General features: G+C 42.8%; 1 protein-coding gene and 1 pseudogene across 1 annotated transcript; one reads left to right on the top strand and one right to left on the bottom strand.

Moving 5' to 3' along the window:
- Positions 1-615: 615 nt before the first annotated feature.
- Positions 616-8,085, bottom strand: LOC116315089 (annotated as a pseudogene).
- A 1,240-nt stretch (positions 8,086-9,325) lies between these two features.
- Positions 9,326-17,947, top strand: LOC116315093 (mixed lineage kinase domain-like protein). Its single transcript, XM_031733261.2, has 11 exons — positions 9,326-9,466; positions 11,502-11,934; positions 12,105-12,182; positions 12,323-12,500; positions 12,666-12,766; positions 14,934-15,069; positions 15,950-16,034; positions 16,114-16,256; positions 16,537-16,586; positions 16,683-16,823; positions 16,924-17,947. Exons 2-11 carry the CDS (start codon positions 11,508-11,510, stop codon positions 16,977-16,979), a joined length of 1,395 nt encoding a protein of 464 aa, XP_031589121.2. The 5' UTR covers positions 9,326-9,466; positions 11,502-11,507; the 3' UTR covers positions 16,980-17,947.
- Positions 17,948-21,582: the final 3,635 nt, after the last annotated feature.

Below are 21,582 nucleotides of genomic sequence, written 5' to 3'. Positions count from 1 at the left end.
GATAATCAAACCAGATGGGACTTCCTGGTCTGAGGGCCAGCCTTGGGGTCCAGTGTAATTATTAATTTAATAATAATGAATTAATTATTTTGAATCATTCAGAGCTGCTCTAGCAGATTTGGATGGTTGACCTCAAATGTTTAAGGTGAAAATGAGCAGAATAGATTTAATCTGCAGAAAAAGAGTTGGAGATGATTAATGTGAGGCTGATGAATTGTTTGGTTAATGAATTTTAAAAAGCACACACGTTTTAAATGAAAGGTGGCAGCTGCTGCCAGTGTTTTTCATTTAGCAAATGGAACAAAGTTCAGCTTTTGGCACTTTGGACCGAATCATTTTCCTGCAAGTCGTTTCAACAGGTGTCGTTACAGCGATGAAGGGAACAGCTTTGAGCGGGGAGTTCATTCTTTGGTTTCACGTGAAATCTGAGCTGCAGTGTTCAGGACAGCTGTGAGAAGAGCTGGCGACGTTTAAGTCTGACTTCACACCGCCACAGGAGGTTGGACCGACTTGTTTCATATGCTGTGACGGCAGCTGTTTGTGGGATCTTTGAGGTGTTTGTGAGATTCTGCCAGAAAAAGGTGGTTTGAGTGTTTTAAGACAAAGAACAAAATGTTTCCAAGACTGTAAAGCGTCCAGACTTCCACTCATTTATCTTTGAAACAGTGGAAATTCAGAGACATCTGCAGAACAAACAAAGCTAAATCTTCCAGCTGTTTGGGTTGATCACACACAGCAAAGAGCGAAGGATGAGCCTTAGAGGCAGCACTCTTTCATACAGGAAGTGCTGATTTTGTTAACTTCCTCTGATCCCTGAATTTGGTATTGATTAATGTTTGTTTAACAAAAGTTAAAATCCAAACGTTGTGTTTCCTTCTCAGGATGATTCTAATCAGTCTTGTTGTTCCTCCATTTGTGTCACCACACTGCGCAGTTTATCCAGCAGCACTGCACAGGAGAAAATATCAAAACTGTAATAATGAACAGAACCTTCAGTCTCACCGTGACAGTAAACACATGTAATCAGTCACAGAGTAACTGAAATCACCTCCAGCTGATGGCCTCTGGAAGCCGTCGTAGGCCCGGCACTCGTTGATCAGCTGTCCCAGTTCTGCAGGACAGTCATCAGGAAGCTGCTCTCGATACTTCTCTTTACACACCTTCTGATAAATTTCTTCATCTGAAAAACCTACGAGACATTTGAAGACACGTCAGGAGGAGAAGTCGATGGAGAGGACTCCAAATCTTAGTTTAAATCTTCAGTGAGTGTAGTTTAGATACAAACCTTCAAAAGGATTCTTACAGGTTACAATTTCCCACAGGATGATTCCAAAACTGAAACAAGTTCAAAAGGAAATGTTATCATTTTACAAACCACAGCAGGTTTGAAATTAGTGACTGAGACCATGAGCTCATCAGTAAAGTGTTCTGAGATCAGCCAGGAGCTGTTTTCACATAAACCCCCAACCAGAGGAGTCTCGCTCTGATGGCACATGTAAGTCGCTTCTACATCCGCTTCACTTTTCAGACCCACAAGCTACGTCCATCTTTTAGAAAGCTTATGAATGAGGGCCTTTGAGCACACCTCTGTGGAACGACAGCCGTGGGGTCTCACCTGTACATCTCCCACTCTTTGCAGTAGCTGAAGCTGGCGTTGTGGAGCTTCTCAGGACAGTAGTAGCACAGCGACCTCATGGCTCTGTCCTCCGTCTGCCTTTTCAGAGACGTCTCTGTTTTCGACAGCCTGAAACCTCCCAGCTGGAAACAACAACCAAACGGTCATATGAAGCAAATATGTTCAGCCGCAAGAAATCCCAGCATGCATTGCCTTCAGTACCTTGACGGTGTAGTCTTTAGTCACCAGGAACTTGCTGCTGTTGATGGACCCGTGAACCTTCCATTTTTCTTCTGTGTTGTGCAGTCTAAGATACGACAGGTAAACTCACGAACATGAATCTATGAACGACACGGTCACTGTGAAGCTGCTCAACTCTAAAGAAGATGCAATGATTTGCAGATCTCATAAACGCAGACTTTACTCACAGTAGAACTCAGAAAACATTTCAAAGGTTTCAGCTGAGAAACTTTACAATGCAAAGAAAAAGTATTGGCTCATTTTGAACTTGAGGGCAGGAACATATCTCCTAAAAGTTGGACCGTGTTTCCTGCTGTGTAGAATTCCTCTTCTTTTAACAACAGCCTGAAACTTTCTGTGAACCGAGGACAGAAGCTGCCGTGCTTCTGGGAGAGGAACACTCCCGGGTCTCCTTCGTTCTGGTTTTGGTTTCAGGATGCTCCAGATGTTCTCAGCTGGTAGGCGCTTCACCACCTGCACTCTTCTACTGAGAAGCCGTGTTGGTGGAACGGATGCAGTCTGTGGTTCAGCATCATCCTGCAGAAATATAAAGGCCTTCCCTGGACGGAGCATATGTTGCTCTAAAGCCTGTATATACCTTTCAGCACTGATGGAGCCTCTCCAGATGTGCCAGCTGCCAGTTTCCTTGATACAATCCCCAACCCATCAGAGACGCAGGCTTTGAACGAAGCACTGATAACGAGCGGGCTGGTCCCTCGCCTCTTCATTAACCCGATTAGGTGCAAATTGTTCCTCCATCTTTTCCTCGTAGCACCACTTACTCTTCCAGCCTCCAACTTTTTCTATGTGCTATTGTAAATAAAATAACTCTGACCCTGATGAGATCTGCAGATCATTGCATTCTGTCTTCATTTACATTTTACATAGGGTCCCAACTTGTTTGGAGTTTAGGTTGGAATCTGTAATAAAGCAGACACACTGACCGATAGAGTCCTCGTGCTGCATCCAAACACATGTGAGCTTTCCTGATCCAGGTCAGAGTGTAGTCAGAATCCAGAACCTGGCGAAGACTTCCTTTCTCACAGTACTCCATGATGATGAAGAACTGAGGGTGGGGTCCTACAGGCAGGCACAAGGACAAGTTATTACAGGTTTGTCACTGAGTGTATTTATCTGTGATGTTTTCACGTATTTATATCTGGGGATAGCGTGTAACAGACACTCTGGTCCACCGTGAGGATCCCCCGACGTGGACACACATGCTTCAGTTGCAGTACCAGCAGGGGAGATAATATACAGTGGCTTGCAAAAGTATTCGCCCCCCTTGAACTTTTCCACATTTTGTCACATTACAGCCACAAACATTAATCAATTTTATTGGAATTCCAGGTGAAAGACCAATACAAAGTGGTGTACACGTGAGAAGTGGATCGAAAATCATACATGATTCCAAACATTTTTTACAAATAAATAACTGCAAAGTGGGGTGTGCGTAATTATTCAGCCCCCTGAGTCAATACTTTGTAGAACCACCTTTTGCTGCAGTTACAGCTGCCAGTCTTTTAGGGTCTGTCTCTACCAGCTTTGCACATCTACAGACTGAAATTCTTGCCCATTCTTCTTTGCAAAACAGCTCCAGCTCAGTCAGATTAGATGGACAGCGTTTGTCAACAGCAGGTTTCAGATCTTGCCACAGATTCTCGATTGGATTTAGACACCAGACAGGTCAGGGATAAAGTTATTGAGAAATTTAAAGCTGGCTTGGGCTACAAAAAGATTTCCCAAGCCTTGAACATCCCACGGAGCACTGTTCAAGTGATCATTCAGAAATGGAAGGAGTATGGCACAACTGTAAACCTACCAAGACAAGGCCGTCCACCTAAACTCACAGGCCGAACAAGGAGAGCGCTGATCAGAAATGCAGCCAAGAGGCCCATGGTGACTCTGGACGAGCTGCAGAGGTCTACAGCTCAGGTGGGGAATCTGTCCATAGGACAACTATTAGTCGTGCACTGCACAAAGTTGGCCTTTATGGAAGAGTGGCAAGAAGAAAGCCATTGTTAACAGGAAACCATAAGAAGTCCGTTTGCAGTTTGCCACAAGTCATGTGGGGACACAGCAAACATGTGGAAGAAGGTGCTCTGGTCAGATGAGACCAAAATGGAACTTTTGGCCAAAATGCAAAACGCTATGTGTGGAAAAACTACCACTGCACATCACTCTGAACACACCATCCCCACTGTCAAATATGGTGGTGGCAGCATCATGCTCTGGGGTGCTTCTCTTCAGCAGGGACAGGGAAGCTGGTCAGAGTTGATGGGAAGATGGATGGAGCCAAATACAGGGCAATCTTGGAAGAAAACCTCTGGGAGTCTGCAAAAGACTTGAGACTGGGGCGGAGGTTCACCTTCCAGCAGGACAACGACCCTGAACATAAAGCCAGGGCAACAATGGAATGGTTTAAAACAAAACATATCCATGTGTTAGAATGGCCCAGTCAAAGTCCAGATCTAAATCCAATCGAGAATCTGTGGCAAGATCTGAAAACTGCTGTTCACAAACGCTGTCCATCTAATCTGACTGAGCTGGAGCTGTTTTGCAAAGAAGAATGGGCAAAGATTTCAGTCTGTAGATGTGCAAAGCTGGTAGAGACATACCCTAAAAGACTGGCAGCTGGAATTGCAGCAAAAGGTGGTTCTACAAAGTATTGACTCAGGGGGCTGAATAATTACGCACACCCCACTTTGCAGTTATTTATTTGTAAAAATGTTTGGAATCATGTATGATTTTCGTTCCACTTCTCACGTGTACACCACTTTGTGTTGGTCTTTCACCTGGAATTCCAATAAAATTGATTAATGTTTGTGGCTGTAATGTGACAAAATGTGGGAAAGTTCATAAATAAATACTTTTGCAAGCCACTGTATTTAAAGCCAAGAAATCACTGGTGACCAAGCAAGCTATGAAGTCCATTCCTTCTGTGCCAGGTACGACTGAGCCAGGTGGCTGATATGTATTTACTTGTAAATGTGTTAGTATTGTCTATTAGTTCCTGTTTTAATTTTAGGGTTTGCCCTCGTGTGGATTTCTGTTTTCATCTGTCCTTTTACTTTTTGAACCCTCCTTATCTACGTGTAAAGTGATGAACTTGATGACGCTCCCGCTTTAATGCGCTGCAGTTCTTTTTCAGGTTTGGCTCAAATACAAGTGCTCGTTCAAAAAATATGCACCTCTGTGTTATTCACACGCTTTGGTCCGCTCACCGTTCTCATCCTGGATGCAGATTCCAAACATTCGCAGGATGTTGGGTGACTCAAACTGCTTCATGGTGTCGACTTCCTTGTTGAAAATAGACTTCACGTCTCTGGATGTGGAGAAAATGTTTGATGGCAGTGAATACAGCAGGACACAGAGAGCACTGGGAGCCTGAGCTGGAACAGCATATATGTGAGTGTGTGTGTTATTTTCTAATGGGAAGGACCATTTTCCTGTGTTTCATCCCAGTATGGAGCTGAACTGTGGTACAGACCGTGCACTGGTGTTCATGGGGTTGATGTATCTCTTGATGGCCACTGGGAATCCCTGATATTCTCCTTTGTAGAGCTCGGAGCTCGCTGTTGTCTTGAAGGGCTTTTGGGATGTTCATACTTCAGTTCATCTGGTTTAATCTGTCGCACAGCCACGCTGCTGAAACTGGGCTTATTCACTGTGAACAAAAAGATAAAGACTCCAATTATAAATCCCACTTTCTGAAAATAAGATGTGTGGTTTGTCAGTAAGTCACCATTCACAGACTTGTTTATGACACGACTCTCCGCAGGACCGCTCAGCGATGTCGTACTCACACATCTGCACCACTTTGTCCAGCTGACTCAGTATGGTGTTGGTTTTCTCCTGCTGCTCTTTCATGTAGTCCATTAGCACTGATGAACAGAGAGAAACACAAACTCTGAGTCTGCTCCAAACGCTCAACAGGATTTATTATAAGTGTGGAAACACTGAGAGGAACAGAATCAGCTTTGGTGAACAAGGATCAAGACACTAAAGAGCTCTGCTTGAACGTCTCTAAAGACAAATTCAGTTTCTCCTCACATTTGGTCATCTCCGTGTCGTCCTCCTTCCCGTCCATTTCGTCTTCTTTCTCTCTCTGTTTAAACACCTCGTACAGCATCTTCCTCTGCTCTGATTGCAGAGCTACACACAGGACCTGGTAGGCATCGTTGAGCCGCTCGCTCACCGTATCAAACTCGTCTCCGTGGCTGCCCGATTTCAGGATGCGCTCCACCAAGTTGGCTGCAGTGTATTTTTCAATTAGCTTCTGTGCTGAATCCAGAGTTAGGATCAGCTCCCCGAGGGCTTTCTCTACCTGTGGAGAGAACTCTGTGATGGACTTCACCACATCCTCGAAGGCTTTGACTCGGACCGAAATCCGCTGGCAGCGCTTTTTGTTGGCCTTCACGTTTTCAGCCAGGGTGTAAATCCCTGAGAAGGCGGACCAGATGGGCTCTAAAGTGTCCATGATGAGCTGAAGAGACAGAGAGGACAGTTTATACCAGGAAATGTAACACATCCCTTCCTCACCTAGGAAGTGATCACTTGAATGTTTGGTGAAGTTAAATCGTTAAAAGCAACGGCAGAAATCAGGGTAATGTCCATCAAGGAAAGTGAGTTTTTTGTCCCGTTTCTCCCCCAACCGGTCGCAGCAGATGGCCCCGCCACTCCCACAGCCTGGTTCTGCCGGAGGTTTCTTCCTGTTAAAAGGGAGTTTTTCCTTCCTGCTGTTGCTAAATGCTTGCTCATAGGGGGTCATATAATTGTTGGGGTTTTTAATTTAAAGAGAACTCAAAGAAATGGGACTAAACAGCTGTGCAGATGTAAGAAAAACACTCATCAGCGAGACTAAAGAGGAAAAATATGTCTTTTGTTTAACTCTGTGTATGCATAGAAAATACTAATAGCAAAAACCTTTTTAAACCTCATTTTGTTCAGCACTAACAGTTTTTAATCAGTCAGTGTTTAACAGGCGATTCTCCACATTTAGTTTTAAGTTGTGATGAACACTCGTGGCTCTCTTCTTATTCCCTGGGACACCGGCTTCAGCTTGTTTGTCAAATATACCAAAGTTGATAAAGTCAGCCAGAGTTTCTCAACAGGAAGACAGTCTGCAAGCTAAACTATGAAACAGGATATGAATGAAACACAATTTCCAACATGCACAATACAAGGAAACACAAAGGGAGGCGTCAGCCTCAAAAAGACCCACCAAGAAATGACACAAACCAGAAGATTTTTCAAATCAAAGTCCAAAGTAGCTCAAAACCAGGGACCATGACAATGTTCACATGATGTTGAAAGCAGTAGTTTATACCTCCTGCCGTGCTCTGTGGGTTTTTGGATTTCTAAGTTCTGTTTATCGGTTCTTTCTTTATGTTTACCCTGCCTCCCCGTGCACTGACAACGCTCCATCTGTTTTATTTTGGTAATCTCTATCTCATATGTTTAGTGTTCAGTTTTACTTCCCTAGTCTTGTTCCCTGATGTTCCCTTTCTCCCTAGTTACCTTGTGTGTGTTAATAGCACATTTCTCTGTAGCTACCCTGTTGCCAGCGTTATCCCAGCCTTTGTTATGTGTCTGCCTCAGCTTCAGTGATTACCTCGCCTAGAATAAAAAGCCATTTTCAGTTGAAGCCTGCTCGCCCATCAGTCTGCATTTGGGGTCCTCATCCACCATCTAACCTGACACCTTTCCTCTCAAAAGAAAAGTCTGAAATTAAAGTCTCAGCATCATAACCACTCATGGGTGTATCCTCTGCAGCTACCTCTCAAACACAAAACAAAACCTCAGACAAACCTCCACAGGTGATCCATACACAAAAAATCACCAAGCTCAGGAAATCAGGAAACGTTTTAGGTGAATTTTCAAACGAGTGTCTGAATCATCAAATAAAAAAGACCAGCTGTAAGCAAAGAGGAGAAACAGCAGAAATACAGTTTACCTGTGAGGGAAAGTCTGCTCTTCTTCACATGGTAGTATGCTGTTGGAGCACCGCAAAACATAAAGCGCCTCTTCAGTCTGCTGCTCTGCCTCCTTGCTTCCTGTTCCTGTCTGTCAGTTAAAAGCCATGCCTCCAACAGTCAGTTTTATCCAGGAAGCAGAAACCGTGCATAACTGCACTTTATCCACACACTTCCTCAGTTTTCCATCATGGAAGTGTGTGCATGACACAGGAGGGAAGTTTTTGACTCATTTATTAGACCTTCTGTGTGGCTGAATTCAAACAGTTCTGCCAAAACAGAAACCAAACAAAAGCAAGCGTCTTCCCCATCTTTCAGTGTGAACGAGTAGATTCACTTTCACTGAAACATTTCTTAACCAAATCAGAATCTGTAACGAGGAGACGCAACAATGCAGGAGTGCACTACACTTCCACATGCATTCATATATACACATGTAGAGTATCTATGTGTAGTACTTTGCAAGGAAACAGTATTTTACTTCTAAAAAACTTGTCTACTCCAAGTATAGACTGTATATAAAAGAAGTGAGGCAGATGCAGAAAGGCCTTAATTCTTTCTAATAACAAAGACGTCTATGAGAAAATGAACTCGCTCCGTACTGTATTTATGACCTCAGTGAAAACTTTACTGATGAGTTGCTGTAAAAAAAAACCAAAAAACAAACAAAGAAACAAAAAACAATGCTCATTTTACAATTTATGGTCACATTCAGAGTCAGGACGCCGTTTTCCAGCAGGACAGCCATAAGCTGTGTGCATATGATAGACTTATTGTTTATTTTTTTATTTTTTGCATAACTTGCTGCAGCGATCAGCTGATTGCCCAAAATGAAAAACCATTTTTGGTCACAAAGTGTTTGCACAGAGACGGACTATAGACACATTCCAGAGGATCTCAGTGTGAGCAGCACTGATTGGTGAACATTTGCAAATCATTGCCATCTAATTTACAAATGCAGACAAACACGCTGCATTAAATGTGAGTCAGTCTGCTCCGACGAGCGCAGCTTATCTATACACATAAAAGCAATATTGCTGTGTTGTGTATCATTTAGCAGCTCAGTTGCTGTACTGCAGCAACTACGTCACTATTTGTGAAGGAACGTCTGTTTCTTCTATGAACTTCATAGAAGAAACAGACGTTCCTCCTGACTGGACTGAGGACATGGTGATTTATCACACTTATTACCGTATTATCACAAAGAATTTCCAACTTGCCCCCATGCAGGATTCTTCTACTTAATACAGTTATTACTCAGCCTTTCAGGTTTGTTCAGGGAGGCTCAGGAAAGCCAGCAGGCAGCCCTGAGTATCCTCTACTTAACTCAAGTGACTCCTCGGGGCAGGCTAGAGGTTTGCATGAAATTAAAAAGCTTTTTGTCTGTTAAGGTCATTTTGTTTAATAGTAAAAATAGAAATCCCTCTGGTGTCTTTTCATGAAGACTTTTAAGTGTGTGGCTCGGGTGTAGCTGTGCAGTGTGCTGCTTCTGGGACATAGTGACTCATGCAGGCGTGTTAAACAGAGCGCAGGGTCGCTTAGCTGGGAGACATAAACAGGAAGCAGGAGCTACTTTCATTTTCTTGTGGTGCTCTGACAGCACACTCCTGTGAAGAAGAGCAACTTTATCTCAGAGGTAAACAGTCTTTCTGCATTTTCTGCTCTTTGCTGGTCTATTTTTGAACAGTACTCCCCGGATTATGGCGGAGTTACTCTTTTGTTGTTTGTTTGTTTCAGCATCTCTCAGTGAAACAGAGGAAAGATTTAGCACAAAGCGAGAAAACACGTGTTTGGTGAAAAAGCGTTTGTCCGTATTTAAACCGCAGAAAATAGCTTGTTGGCCTATAATATGCGATGCATTCAGAGCTGAACTGGGACAAAAAAAATCCGCGCTGGTGTTTTTGCTCCAGGTGGCACATGGTGACGTAACAAACCAGCAGCTGCATGCTGACGTTTTAACGCTGCTCGCCTGTGGAGCTGAAAGTTGAGGGTTTGACTCCTGACTCTGTTTTATACACTTCACTCTGTTTGCTCACAGATGCTGCGGCAGGTTTGAGCAGGTTGGCACAGATGTTGTTGGGTCAAAGCTGCCATTCATTTTACCTCAATCCTTGAATCTCTCCTTTCCTAATCATGTCCCTGCGTCTGTTTCCTCACCACGTAAATTTCACCTTCCTCGTCTCTTCCTCACCTCTCCACAGCTGCAGGTACAGCCTGCTGTTACCAGCTGTTACTGGTTGTTGCTTTTACTGCTGATCGCGGTGCAGCAGCTAACGGCCGCTAACCTGTCGTTCATTCCAAACATTCTCAGCATCTATTTTTAGTTTCTATTGTTTTCTCTCAAATTACCAGCTCCATCTTTTCGCCACTTCCTTTGCGAGTGAGTGCACAGCGAAGGTAGGGGAGGGGTCTGTCACATTAAGAGATTTCATTGGGCAATCCAGTGTCAGTAATGAAAATGAACCAATGGGATGCTGTTAGGTTCCCGGTATGCCACATTACCAGTTGAGCTCTGAATGTATCCCTCATGAATGATATCAGTTCATCTGAGCTCCAAACATTATTCCTGTCACAACAAGGCAGACGCTGCAATTAGTGTTTGGCAAAGTAACCTTTAAATGTGTTTATTTATCCAGTTAAAGTCTGTAAAGTCTCACTGACATTAAAAATGTCTTTCTTAAGAGAGACCTGGCCAAGAGGGCCGCAGAAACTGCAGCAAGTCTAACAATAGTTCTGTAAAGATATTTTAATCTGCCAAAAAGAACCAGGGTGGTTATAATGTAGGTGAAATAACGCAGTCATTGTAAAAAAGGTCATTTCTTTATAACCCCTTTGTAAATCCTGTTCACTAAACTCTATTTATCAAGTAAACACATTACACATAAAACCTCTGGGACCCCGCCATAGGTGAAAATCCATCGCGTAGAAACCATATGTTTATTTTATTATTTGTAAGCCATAAAAACCCTCTCCACACTCTTATAAACCTTAATATGTCCCTGTTATTAGTTTTTTAGACTATAAAATGCTTATTTTATCACAAAAATAATTACATTTTTAAAAGGTAAAAATACCCAGGCTTACAGGCCACAGAAACCTGGGATATAATGACATTTCTGCAGTAGCCTATAAATTTACAGGTAAATTCATGATGTAGCGAGTCCACAAGAGGCAAATCTGTGTGATTTTTGTGTGTGGATCAACACTGGAGCGTAATCTAAGGTCTTGATTTGTCCTTGAGAGGTAGCTGCAAAGACATGAAGGTGTGATGCCAAAGATGAAGGAGGAACAAACTGAGTATCTTACTGAGACGTGAGAGGAAAGACTAAAAACCTACCTACTTTGTTACACACCATGTAATATCGTCATAGTTGCTGGCTTTGATCCCAGGGTTTCAGCTACGTTGGAGTTTGACTCAAAAGTATCTCTCCTATTCACAAGTGAGGGGAGAGTGGAGCAGGAGACTGAGTGATGGGTTGGTGAGGGGTCTGCAGGACTAAGTGGGTGAGGAGCTCTGTCATTTGGGAGCAGCTCAGAGTAGAGACACAACTCTTTCACAGTAAAAGAAGCCAGTTGAGTTCAGTAGGACCCCTCCTGAGGGGGAAAGCATTGATGGATGTGTTTTGATTTGTTGCATTTCCTGGTATAAACTGTCCTCTCTGTCTCTTCAGCTCATCATGGAAACGGTAAAGCCCTTCTTTTCCGCTGCCACAAACATCTACAAACTGGCTAAAAAGGTGAAGGCCAACAAAAAGCGCTGCCAGCGGATTTCGGTCCGAGTCAAAGCCTTCGAGGATGTGGTGAAGTCCATCACAGAGTTCTCTCCACAGGTAGAGAAAGCCCTCGGGGAGCTGATCCTAACTCTGGATTCAGCACAGAAGCTAATTGAAAAATACACTGCAGCCAACTTGGTGGAGCGCATCCTGAAATCGAGCAGCCACGGAGACGAGTTTGATACGGTGAGCGAGCGGCTCAACGATGCCTACCAGGTCCTGTGTGTAGCTCTGCAATCAGAGCAGAGGAAGATGCTGTACGAGGTGTTTAAACAGAGAGAGAAAGAAGACGAAATGGACGGGAAGGAGGACGACACGGAGATGACCAAATGTGAGGAGAAACTGAATTTGTCTTTAGAGACGTTCAAGCAGAGCTCTTTAGTGTCTTGATCCTTGTTCACCAAAGCTGATTCTGTTCCTCTCAGTGTTTCCACACTTATAATAAATCCTGTTGAAGCGTTTGGAGCAGACTCAGAGTTTGTGTTTCTCTCTGTTCATCAGTGCTAATGGACTACATGAAAGAGCAGCAGGAGAAAACCAACACCATACTGAGTCAGCTGGACAAAGTGGTGCAGATGTGTGAGTACGACATCGCTGAGCGGTCCTGCGGAGAGTCGTGTCATAAACAAGTCTGTGAATGGTGACTTACTGACAAACCACACATCTTATTTTCAGAAAGTGGGATTTATAATTGGAGTCTTTATCTTTTTTGTTCACAGTGAATAAGCCCAGTTTCAGCAGCGTGGCTGTGCGACAGATTAAACCAGATGAACTGAAGTATGAACATCCCAAAAAGCCCTTCAAGACAACAGCGAGCTCCGAGCTCTACAAAGGAGAATATCAGGGATTCCCAGTGGCCATCAAGAGATACATCAACCCCATGAACACCAGTGCACGGTCTGTACCACAGTTCAGCTCCATACTGGGATGAAACACAGGAAAATGGTCCTTCCCATTAGAAAATAACACACACACTCACATATATGCTGTTCCAGCTCAGGCTCCCAGTGCTCTCTGTGTCCTGCTGTATTCACTGCCATCAAACATTTTCTCCACATCCAGAGACGTGAAGTCTATTTTCAACAAGGAAGTCGACACCATGAAGCAGTTTGAGTCACCCAACATCCTGCGAATGTTTGGAATCTGCATCCAGGATGAGAACGGTGAGCGGACCAAAGCGTGTGAATAACACAGAGGTGCATATTTTTTTGAACGAGCACTTGTATTTGAGCCAAACCTGAAAAAAGAACTGCAGCGCATTAAAACGGGAGCGTCATCAAGTTCATCACTTTACACGTAGATAAGGAGGGTTCAAAAAAGTAAAAAGGACAGATGAAAACAGAAATCCACACGAGGGGCAAACCCTAAAATTAAAACAGGAACTAATAGACAATACTAACACATTTACAAGTAAATACATATCAGCCACCTGGCTCAGTCGTACCTGGCACAGAAGGAATGGACTTCATAGCTTGCTTGGTCACCAGTGATTTCTTGGCTTTAAATACAGTGGCTTGCAAAAGTATTCGGCCCCCTTGAACTTTCCCACATTTTGTCACATTACAGCCACAAACATTAATCAATTTTATTGGAATTCCAGGTGAAAGACCAACACAAAGTGGTGTACACGTGAGAAGTGGAACGAAAATCATACATGATTCCAAACATTTTTTACAAATAAATAACTGCAAAGTGGGGTGTGCGTAATTATTCAGCCCCCTGAGTCAATACTTTGTAGAACCACCTTTTGCTGCAATTACAGCTGCCAGTCTTTTAGGGTATGTCTCTACCAGCTTTGCACATCTACAGACTGAAATCCTTGCCCATTCTTCTTTGCAAAACAGCTCCAGCTCAGTCAGATTAGATGGACAGCGTTTGTGAACAGCAGTTTTCAGATCTTGCCACAGATTCTCGATTGGATTTAGATCTGGACTTTGACTGGGCCATTCTAACACATGGATATGTTTTGTTTTAAACCATTCCATTGTTGCCCTGGCTTTATGTTCAGGGTCGTTGTCCTGCTGGAAGGTGAACCTCCGCCCCAGTCTCAAGTCTTTTGCAGACTCCCAGAGGTTTTCTTCCAAGATTGCCCTGTATTTGGCTCCATCCATCTTCCCATCAACTCTGACCAGCTTCCCTGTCCCTGCTGAAGAGAAGCACCCCCAGAGCATGATGCTGCCACCACCATATTTGACAGTGGGGATGGTGTGTTCAGAGTGATGTGCAGTGGTAGTTTTCCGCCACACATAGCGTTTTGCATTTTGGCCAAAAAGTTCCATTTTGGTCTCATCTGACCAGAGCACCTTCTTCCACATGTTTGCCGTGTCCCCCACATGACTTGTGGCAAACTGCAAACGGGACTTCTTATGGTTTCCTGTTAACAATGGCTTTCTTCTTGCCACTCTTCCATAAAGGCCAACTTTATGCAGTGCACGACTAATAGTTGTCCTATGGACAGATTCCCCCACCTGAGCTGTAGACCTCTGCAGCTCGTCCAGAGTCACCATGGGCCTCTTGGCTGCATTTCTGATCAGCGCTCTCCTTGTTCGGCCTGTGAGTTTAGGTGGACGGCCTTGTCTTGGTAGGTTTACAGTTGTGCCATACTCCTTCCATTTCTGAATGATCACTTGAACAGTGCTCCGTGGGATGTTCAAGGCTTGAGAAATCTTTTTGTAGCCCAAGCCAGCTTTAAATTTCTCAATAACTTTATCCCTGACCTGTCTGGTGTCTAAATCCAATCGAGAATCTGTGGCAAGATCTGAAACCTGCTGTTGACAAACGCTGTCCATCTAATCTGACTGAGCTGGAGCTGTTTTGCAAAGAAGAATGGGCAAGAATTTCAGTCTGTAGATGTGCAAAGCTGGTAGAGACATACCCTAAAAGACTGGCAGCTGTAACTGCAGCAAAAGGTGGTTCTACAAAGTATTGACTCAGGGGGCTGAATAATTACGCACACCCCACTTTGCAGTTATTTATTTGTAAAAAATGTTTGGAATCATGTATGATTTTCGATCCACTTCTCACGTGTACACCACTTTGTATTGGTCTTTCACCTGGAATTCCAATAAAATTGATTAATGTTTGTGGCTGTAATGTGACAAAATGTGGAAAAGTTCAAGGGGGCCGAATACTTTTGCAAGCCACTGTATATTATCTCCCCCTGCTGGTACTGCAACTGAAGCATGTGTGTCCACGTCGGGGGGGGGGGATCCTCACGGTGGACCAGAGTGTCTGTTACACGCTATCCCCAGATATAAATACGTGAAAACATCACAGATAAATACACTCAGTGACAAACCTGTAATAACTTGTCCTTGTGCCTGCCTGTAGGACCCCACCCTCAGTTCTTCATCATCATGGAGTACTGTGAGAAAGGAAGTCTTCGCCAGGTTCTGGATTCTGACTACACTCTGACCTGGATCAGGAAAGCTCACATGTGTTTGGATGCAGCACGAGGACTCTATCGGTCAGTGTGTCTGCTTTATTACAGATTCCAACCTAAACTCCAAACAAGTTGGGACCCTGTGTAAAATGTAAATGAAGACAGAATGCAATGATCTGCAGATCTCATCAGGGTCAGAGTTATTTTATTTACAATAGCACATAGAAAAAGTTGGAGGCTGGAAGAGTAAGTGGTGCTACGAGGAAAAGATGGAGGAACAATTTGCACCTAATCGGGTTAATGAAGAGGCGAGGGACCAGCCCGCTCGTTATCAGTGCTTCGTTCAAAGCCTGCGTCTCTGATGGGTTGGGGATTGTATCAAGGAAACTGGCAGCTGGCACATCTGGAGAGGCTCCATCAGTGCTGAAAGGTATATACAGGCTTTAGAGCAACATATGCTCCGTCCAGGGAAGGCCTTTATATTTCTGCAGGATGATGCTGAACCACAGACTGCATCCGTTCCACCAGCACGGCTTCTCAGTAGAAGAGTGCAGGTGGTGAAGCGGCCTACCAGCTGAGAACATCTGGAGCATCCTGAAACCAAAACCAGAACGAAGGAGACCCGGGAGTGTTCCTCTCCCAGAAGCACGGCAGCTTCTGTCCTCGGTTCACAGAAAGTTTCAGGCTGTTGTTAAAAGAAGAGAGAATTCTACACAGCAGGAAACACGGTCCAACTTTTTAGGAGATATGTTCCTGCCCTCAAGTTCAAAATGAGCCAATACTTTTTCTTTGCATTGTAAAGTTTCTCAGCTGAAACCTTTGAAATGTTTTCTGAGTTCTACTGTGAGTAAAGTCTGCGTTTATGAGATCTGCAAATCATTGCATCTTCTTTAGAGTTGAGCAGCTTCACAGTGACCGTGTCGTTCATAGATTCATGTTCGTGAGTTTACCTGTCGTATCTTAGACTGCACAACACAGAAGAAAAATGGAAGGTTCACGGGTCCATCAACAGCAGCAAGTTCCTGGTGACTAAAGACTACACCGTCAAGGTACTGAAGGCAATGCATGCTGGGATTTCTTGCGGCTGAACATATTTGCTTCATATGACCGTTTGGTTGTTGTTTCCAGCTGGGAGGTTTCAGGCTGTCGAAAACAGAGACGTCTCTGAAAAGGCAGACGGAGGACAGAGCCATGAGGTCGCTGTGCTACTACTGTCCTGAGAAGCTCCACAACGCCAGCTTCAGCTACTGCAAAGAGTGGGAGATGTACAGGTGAGACCCCACGGCTGTCGCTCCACAGAGGTGTGCTCAAAGGCCCTCATTCATAAGCTTTCTAAAAGATGGACGTAGCTTGTGGGTCTGAAAAGTGAAGCGGATGTAGAAGCGACTTACATGTGCCATCAGAGCGAGACTCCTCTGGTTGGGGGTTTATGTGAAAACAGCTCCTGGCTGATCTCAGAACACTTTACTGATGAGCTCATGGTCTCAGTCACTAATTTCAAACCTGCTGTGGTTTGTAAAATGATAACATTTCCTTTTGAACTTGTTTCAGTTTTGGAATCATCCTGTGGGAAATTGTAACCTGTAAGAATCCTTTTGAAGGTTTGTATCTAAACTACACTCACTGAAGATTTAAACTAAGATTTGGAGTCCTCTCCATCGACTTCTCCTCCTGACGTGTCTTCAAATGTCTCGTAGGTTTTTCAGATGAAGAAATTTATCAGAAGGTGTGTAAAGAGAAGTATCGAGAGCAGCTTCCTGATGACTGTCCTGCAGAACTGGGACAGCTGATCAACGAGTGCCGGGCCTACGACGGCTTCCAGAGGCCATCAGCTGGAGGTGATTTCAGTTACTCTGTGACTGATTACATGTGTTTACTGTCACGGTGAGACTGAAGTTTCTGTTCATTATTACAGTTTTGATATTTTCTCCTGTGCAGTGCTGCTGGATAAACTGCGCAGTGTGGTGACACAAATGGAGGAACAACAAGACTGATTAGAATCATCCTGAGAAGGAAACACAACTCGGAATAAAACCCGAAGATAACTGTCATGATCCGTGGGCGTTGACCCAGCGCGTTAATATTTTAGTTTTTTTTTCATTATTATATTTTCTACATATTCTGTTCTTTATCCGGCGTGCCAACACTACAGAGGTGACAAAGAGGGCACTGCTGCGTCTACATCACATCTCCAGATGCACCACAGCAGAAAAGTAGGCCCTTCAGAGGGTTGTCACAGCTGCCCAAGGAACAACAAAGGCAAAAAACATGATCAAGGACCCAGCTCACCCAGGCCCATCCCTGTTTGAGCTTTTACTCTCTGGCAGGAGGTTCAGGGCTATTAAAGCAGGGACAAAAAGAGTTGATGAAGTTCCTTTTTTTAAAACTAAACATGAAACCCAAAAGGGGCTTAAACAACTAAAAGAGAGCACAAAGGCCTGAAGACCCCCTGATAACAAAAAACGTCTATTCGGCTTTTTGTTTAAAAAAATTAAATGATATTATGAAATGTAAAAAGAACTGAAAAAATGAATGAAATGTTTTCAAACTGAAAGGAATAATCCAAAAGGGGCTTAAACAACTAAAAGAGAGCACAGAGGCTTAAAAACAAAAATCCGTCTACTTCGGTTCAAAAAAAATTCAAACGTGCCTCAGGCAACGTTTCAACCTTAAAAGGTCTTCATCAGGCCTGTGAGGCACGAAATAAAATAAAATAAAATAAAAGCGCTGTCAAAACAATGGCTGGCTCCTGGAGATGTGCACCGTTTGGCTGTCGAAAGCAAAATAAGCTCTCTCTTAGTGATGTGTCGTTCGAGAACGAAACGGCTCCTAGATCCGGATCTTTGAAGTGAACGATGTGAGCCGTGGGTTTTTTCCCCCCCTTTCTCTCACCCTCTTATTAGAAAGGTATAGTAATCATCCACAACTATTTTCAGTTGCGGATGATAAAGGATTCAGAAAGTTTATTCATGCAGGCCCATATGACAGAGAATATGCAACTTCTTTTTGTTTTCATATTTTAATTTATATTTAATTGCGCTGTGGTTTGCAGTGTTTTATGTTGTTTCACTTTAAATTTGTTTAAAAGGAAAAAGATGGAAATTTAAATAAAAGCTGAAATGTAAATAGTTGGTTTTTGTATTATATGATTTATTTATTACATTTTATGTGGAGTGAATAAATAAAAGTATATTTACGGTGGCCCCTAGAGACAAAGCACGTACAAACACCAAAACATGTAAAAACTCCATAGCACGTACAAACCCCGAAGCACATACAAATCCAGAAGCACGTAAAAACCCAGAAGCATGTACAAACTCCAAAACACGTACAAAAGACAACAGAAGTGCTCCAGGATGCTAGGCGCAGTGTTAAGCTTTTATGGCTACACAAGCCAAGGATTCAGAAAGTTTATTCATGCAGGCCCATATGACAGAGAATATGCATCTTCTTTTTGTTTTCATATTTTAATTTATATTTAATTGGCTGTGGTTTGCAGTGTTTTGTATTGTTTCACTTTAAACTTGTTTAAAAGGAAAAAGCTGAAAATTTAAATAGTTAAAAGTGTAATAGGCAGAAAGATGAAAGTGTGTGATTGTCCTTTTATTGTTTTTATGGAGGTGTATTTTTATTATATGTTTGTTTTTAGGGTTAGGGGAATTGATTCCTGCTGCGAGGAATTTATCATTGTTAATGCTTATTTAATATTCAGGTGTATAAGTTAATATTTATTCTTTGAGATTATAATAATGAATTTAGTTCTATTAGTTTAACACTTTTAAATGAAATTGATATATTTTAAGATTGTACTTTATAAAATTAATTAGGGGAAAATATAACAATATCTTTTAAACAAAATTAAAATTAGGGTTAGACATAAAGCCAATTTGGGTTATTACGGGGAGGGGGAAAGGTTAAGGTTAACTCAACTTTGATCGTTCAAAGAAAGACCTGTAACTATGAGTGGAAGGGGCAAGGGTGGCAACGCCTGAGTTTATCCCTTCCCTTCTGCTCCTATTGTGCCCAGTGTCACAGTCTATCATGCCGCCTTATACACCTGCACCCTATGCCTCCAAGTTTGGCAACTTATGGGTCAGATTGAAATATGTTGGCGAAGGAGAACTTCCCACTAGGGATTTTGTTGCGGAGGAATTGCTTTTTCAGTCCTCTTGGGTAAATCCTCGTGACATTTATTCTTTCATCTCCCTCCCAAACAGAAGGGACTTCGAACTGTGTTTTTTCCAGGAAGCTCCTCTTCGACGTTTCATGGAGATTGTTCTTTCAAACTCTAGCCAACCAAAATGGAAAGAGTGGACGGTAGAATCATCTCTTCAAATTGAAATGACCACCCTTGTGGTCAAATTTTGGACAGGAAGAATTCCTGATCATGACATCGAATTATATTTGAAAAGATATTGTGAGGTGTTACATCCGCCTATGAAGCCGGTGGACACATTCGGCCTGTGGTATGGGGTTCGGAAGTTTAAAGTTCGCCTTCGGAGGGATGAAGATGGACATTTCATCCAAATCCCCAATTCCATCTCCCTGGGCCCGTACAATGGTCAAGTTATCTATCCCGGTCAAGCGACTAGATGCTTTATTTGCCAGGCTTCCGATCACCAAGTTAAAGAATGTCCCACGATCAAGTGCTGGAAATGCGGAAATCTGGGACATAAAGCTAAAACGTCAAAATGAAAGTGAATGCTCTCTTTGTGGTCAGAAAGGGCATACTTTTTTCAAATGTCCGAGATCATATGCAAATATGGCTAAGAATCAACATCAATCTCTTTCTGCTTTTGAGACATCTGGTCTACAGCAGACAGCAGGAACTCTAGAGCACTCTAATGAGGTCCATTCGATTATGTCTCAAGCTCCAGCAGAAGAACAAATGCTTCCAGTACAATCAGGAAACCTTCCAGAACCTGGGTCTCAAGTGCCTCCTCCGACTGAACAAAATGCAACCATCACAACAGAAGGACCTACTGAACCGGCTGTACCGGAGGAAGAGGAGCATCTGGATCTACACTTAGAACAGCAGGAAAGCGAGGAAGGTTGTGAGGAGGAGCAAGTAGACACACGGGATACAAATGGATCCAACTCAATGTCATCAGAGATTGTCAGTGAGAATGATGCCAACAAGGAAGGAAATGACGACGAAAGCGATGAGGACATCACATCTGAGAGCTATGAAAGCGCGAGTGAGAGCGAAGGATCTCCTGGGGAAATGCCAACGGGAAATATTGCAGTAAGCTATGATGATGATCAGACGGAAGCAGAGCTATGGTGGGCAGTTTTTTCCGATAAGGATCACCCTGCAATGGGTGAGCTGATTAATGACTCCCCTAGTGTATGCAGAAAGAGGAGTGTCTCTGTGGCCTCCTATAGTAGGGAGAAACGGAAAGACGTCCGACCCAGCCCGTCGTAAGTAACTTGCTTTACACTAATCTCGAATATAAGTCTCCTCAGAATACTAACCTGGAATATTAGAGGCTTACAGTCAGAAAGAAACAGAAAAAAGAAAGTTGATTATTTATTAAAGCTAAATTATGATATCCTCTGTCTACAAGAAATGAGACTGAAAAGTGATAATGATATATCTGCCCTAACTCAAATGTGGTGTCCAGGGCACTCTATAGTTTCAATCGGGGAGGATAAAGCAGATGGAGTTGGTATTTTCTTTAATGACTCAAATGTGAACATAATTAAAAGAAGAGACATTATTCCTGGAAGACTTCTTTTAGTTGACTGTTTTTATCATGGACAGAAGATGCGGATCATTAATGTTTATACTGCACCTGAAAGGACAAAGAAAATGAGGCTGTTAAAAAAAATGAAGCAGCTTTTGGAAGTGGGTTTTAATTTAATAATATGTGGCGATTTTAATATTGTAACGGAAGAAAGTGATAGAGTTGCTACAACGCCTTTTAAGATCAATCGTGAAGGTAAATTTCTAGCGCAAGTTTGCACAGATGCTTCCCTTAGAGATCTTTATAGAATACTACATCCCACAAAGATTCATTTTACTAGATTTGACACAAATGTCCAAACTAGAATAGATAGGATCTATATTTCCTCTTCAATACGCGCCCTTAATTATGATACCTATATGACTGATCTATCTGATCATATGATTGTTAAAGCTACAATGCAGTGTGGTCTTGACTATCCTAAAAGTTATTGGAAATTAAATACGGCGTGTTTGAGGAATCTATCGCTAATACAAGAACTAAAATGTGAAATTAAAAAAATATTGCAATTAAGAGCTCTGGTAAGTTCTGAGATAGAACTGTGGGATTTGCTTAAAAGCCGATTGAAAGATTTCAAGTTCAAATGTCGGGAGCTAAATCATGCTAAGAATATGAAATATAATGAAGATGTAAAAACATATATAAGTCTGAAATATAAAAAAAGAAACGAAGAAGAGGAACATCAGATGGATGAATTGAAAAAAGGAATAGAATTGATCAATAATGAATTATTATTTAATATGCAGATAACAGCAGGGTGTGATGGAAATGGAAACACTGACTTTGCGATTGTCTCTGGTCAGAGGAGACGTGGTAGCAACTTTATCCCCTCTATTAAGGATGGAAGTGG

This window comes from Oreochromis aureus, linkage group 7 (genome assembly GCF_013358895.1).
Source record: "Oreochromis aureus strain Israel breed Guangdong linkage group 7, ZZ_aureus, whole genome shotgun sequence".
Lineage (NCBI taxonomy): Eukaryota > Metazoa > Chordata > Actinopteri > Cichliformes > Cichlidae > Oreochromis > Oreochromis aureus.
The sequence above is the reverse complement of the archived record's forward strand: the minus strand, read 5'-3'. Positions and strand labels throughout refer to the sequence as shown.

Bases quoted from the DNA above. Each gene is read 5' to 3' on its own strand.
- LOC116315093 (XM_031733261.2), top strand. From the start codon at position 11,508: ATGGAAACGGTAAAGCCCTTCTTTTCCGCTGCCACAAACATCTACAAA. The intron at 12,501-12,665 runs GTCTGTACCACA...CTCCACATCCAG, and splicing joins CCCATGAACACCAGTGCACG to AGACGTGAAGTCTATTTTCA. The intron at 16,035-16,113 runs GTACTGAAGGCA...TGTTGTTTCCAG, and splicing joins CTAAAGACTACACCGTCAAG to CTGGGAGGTTTCAGGCTGTC.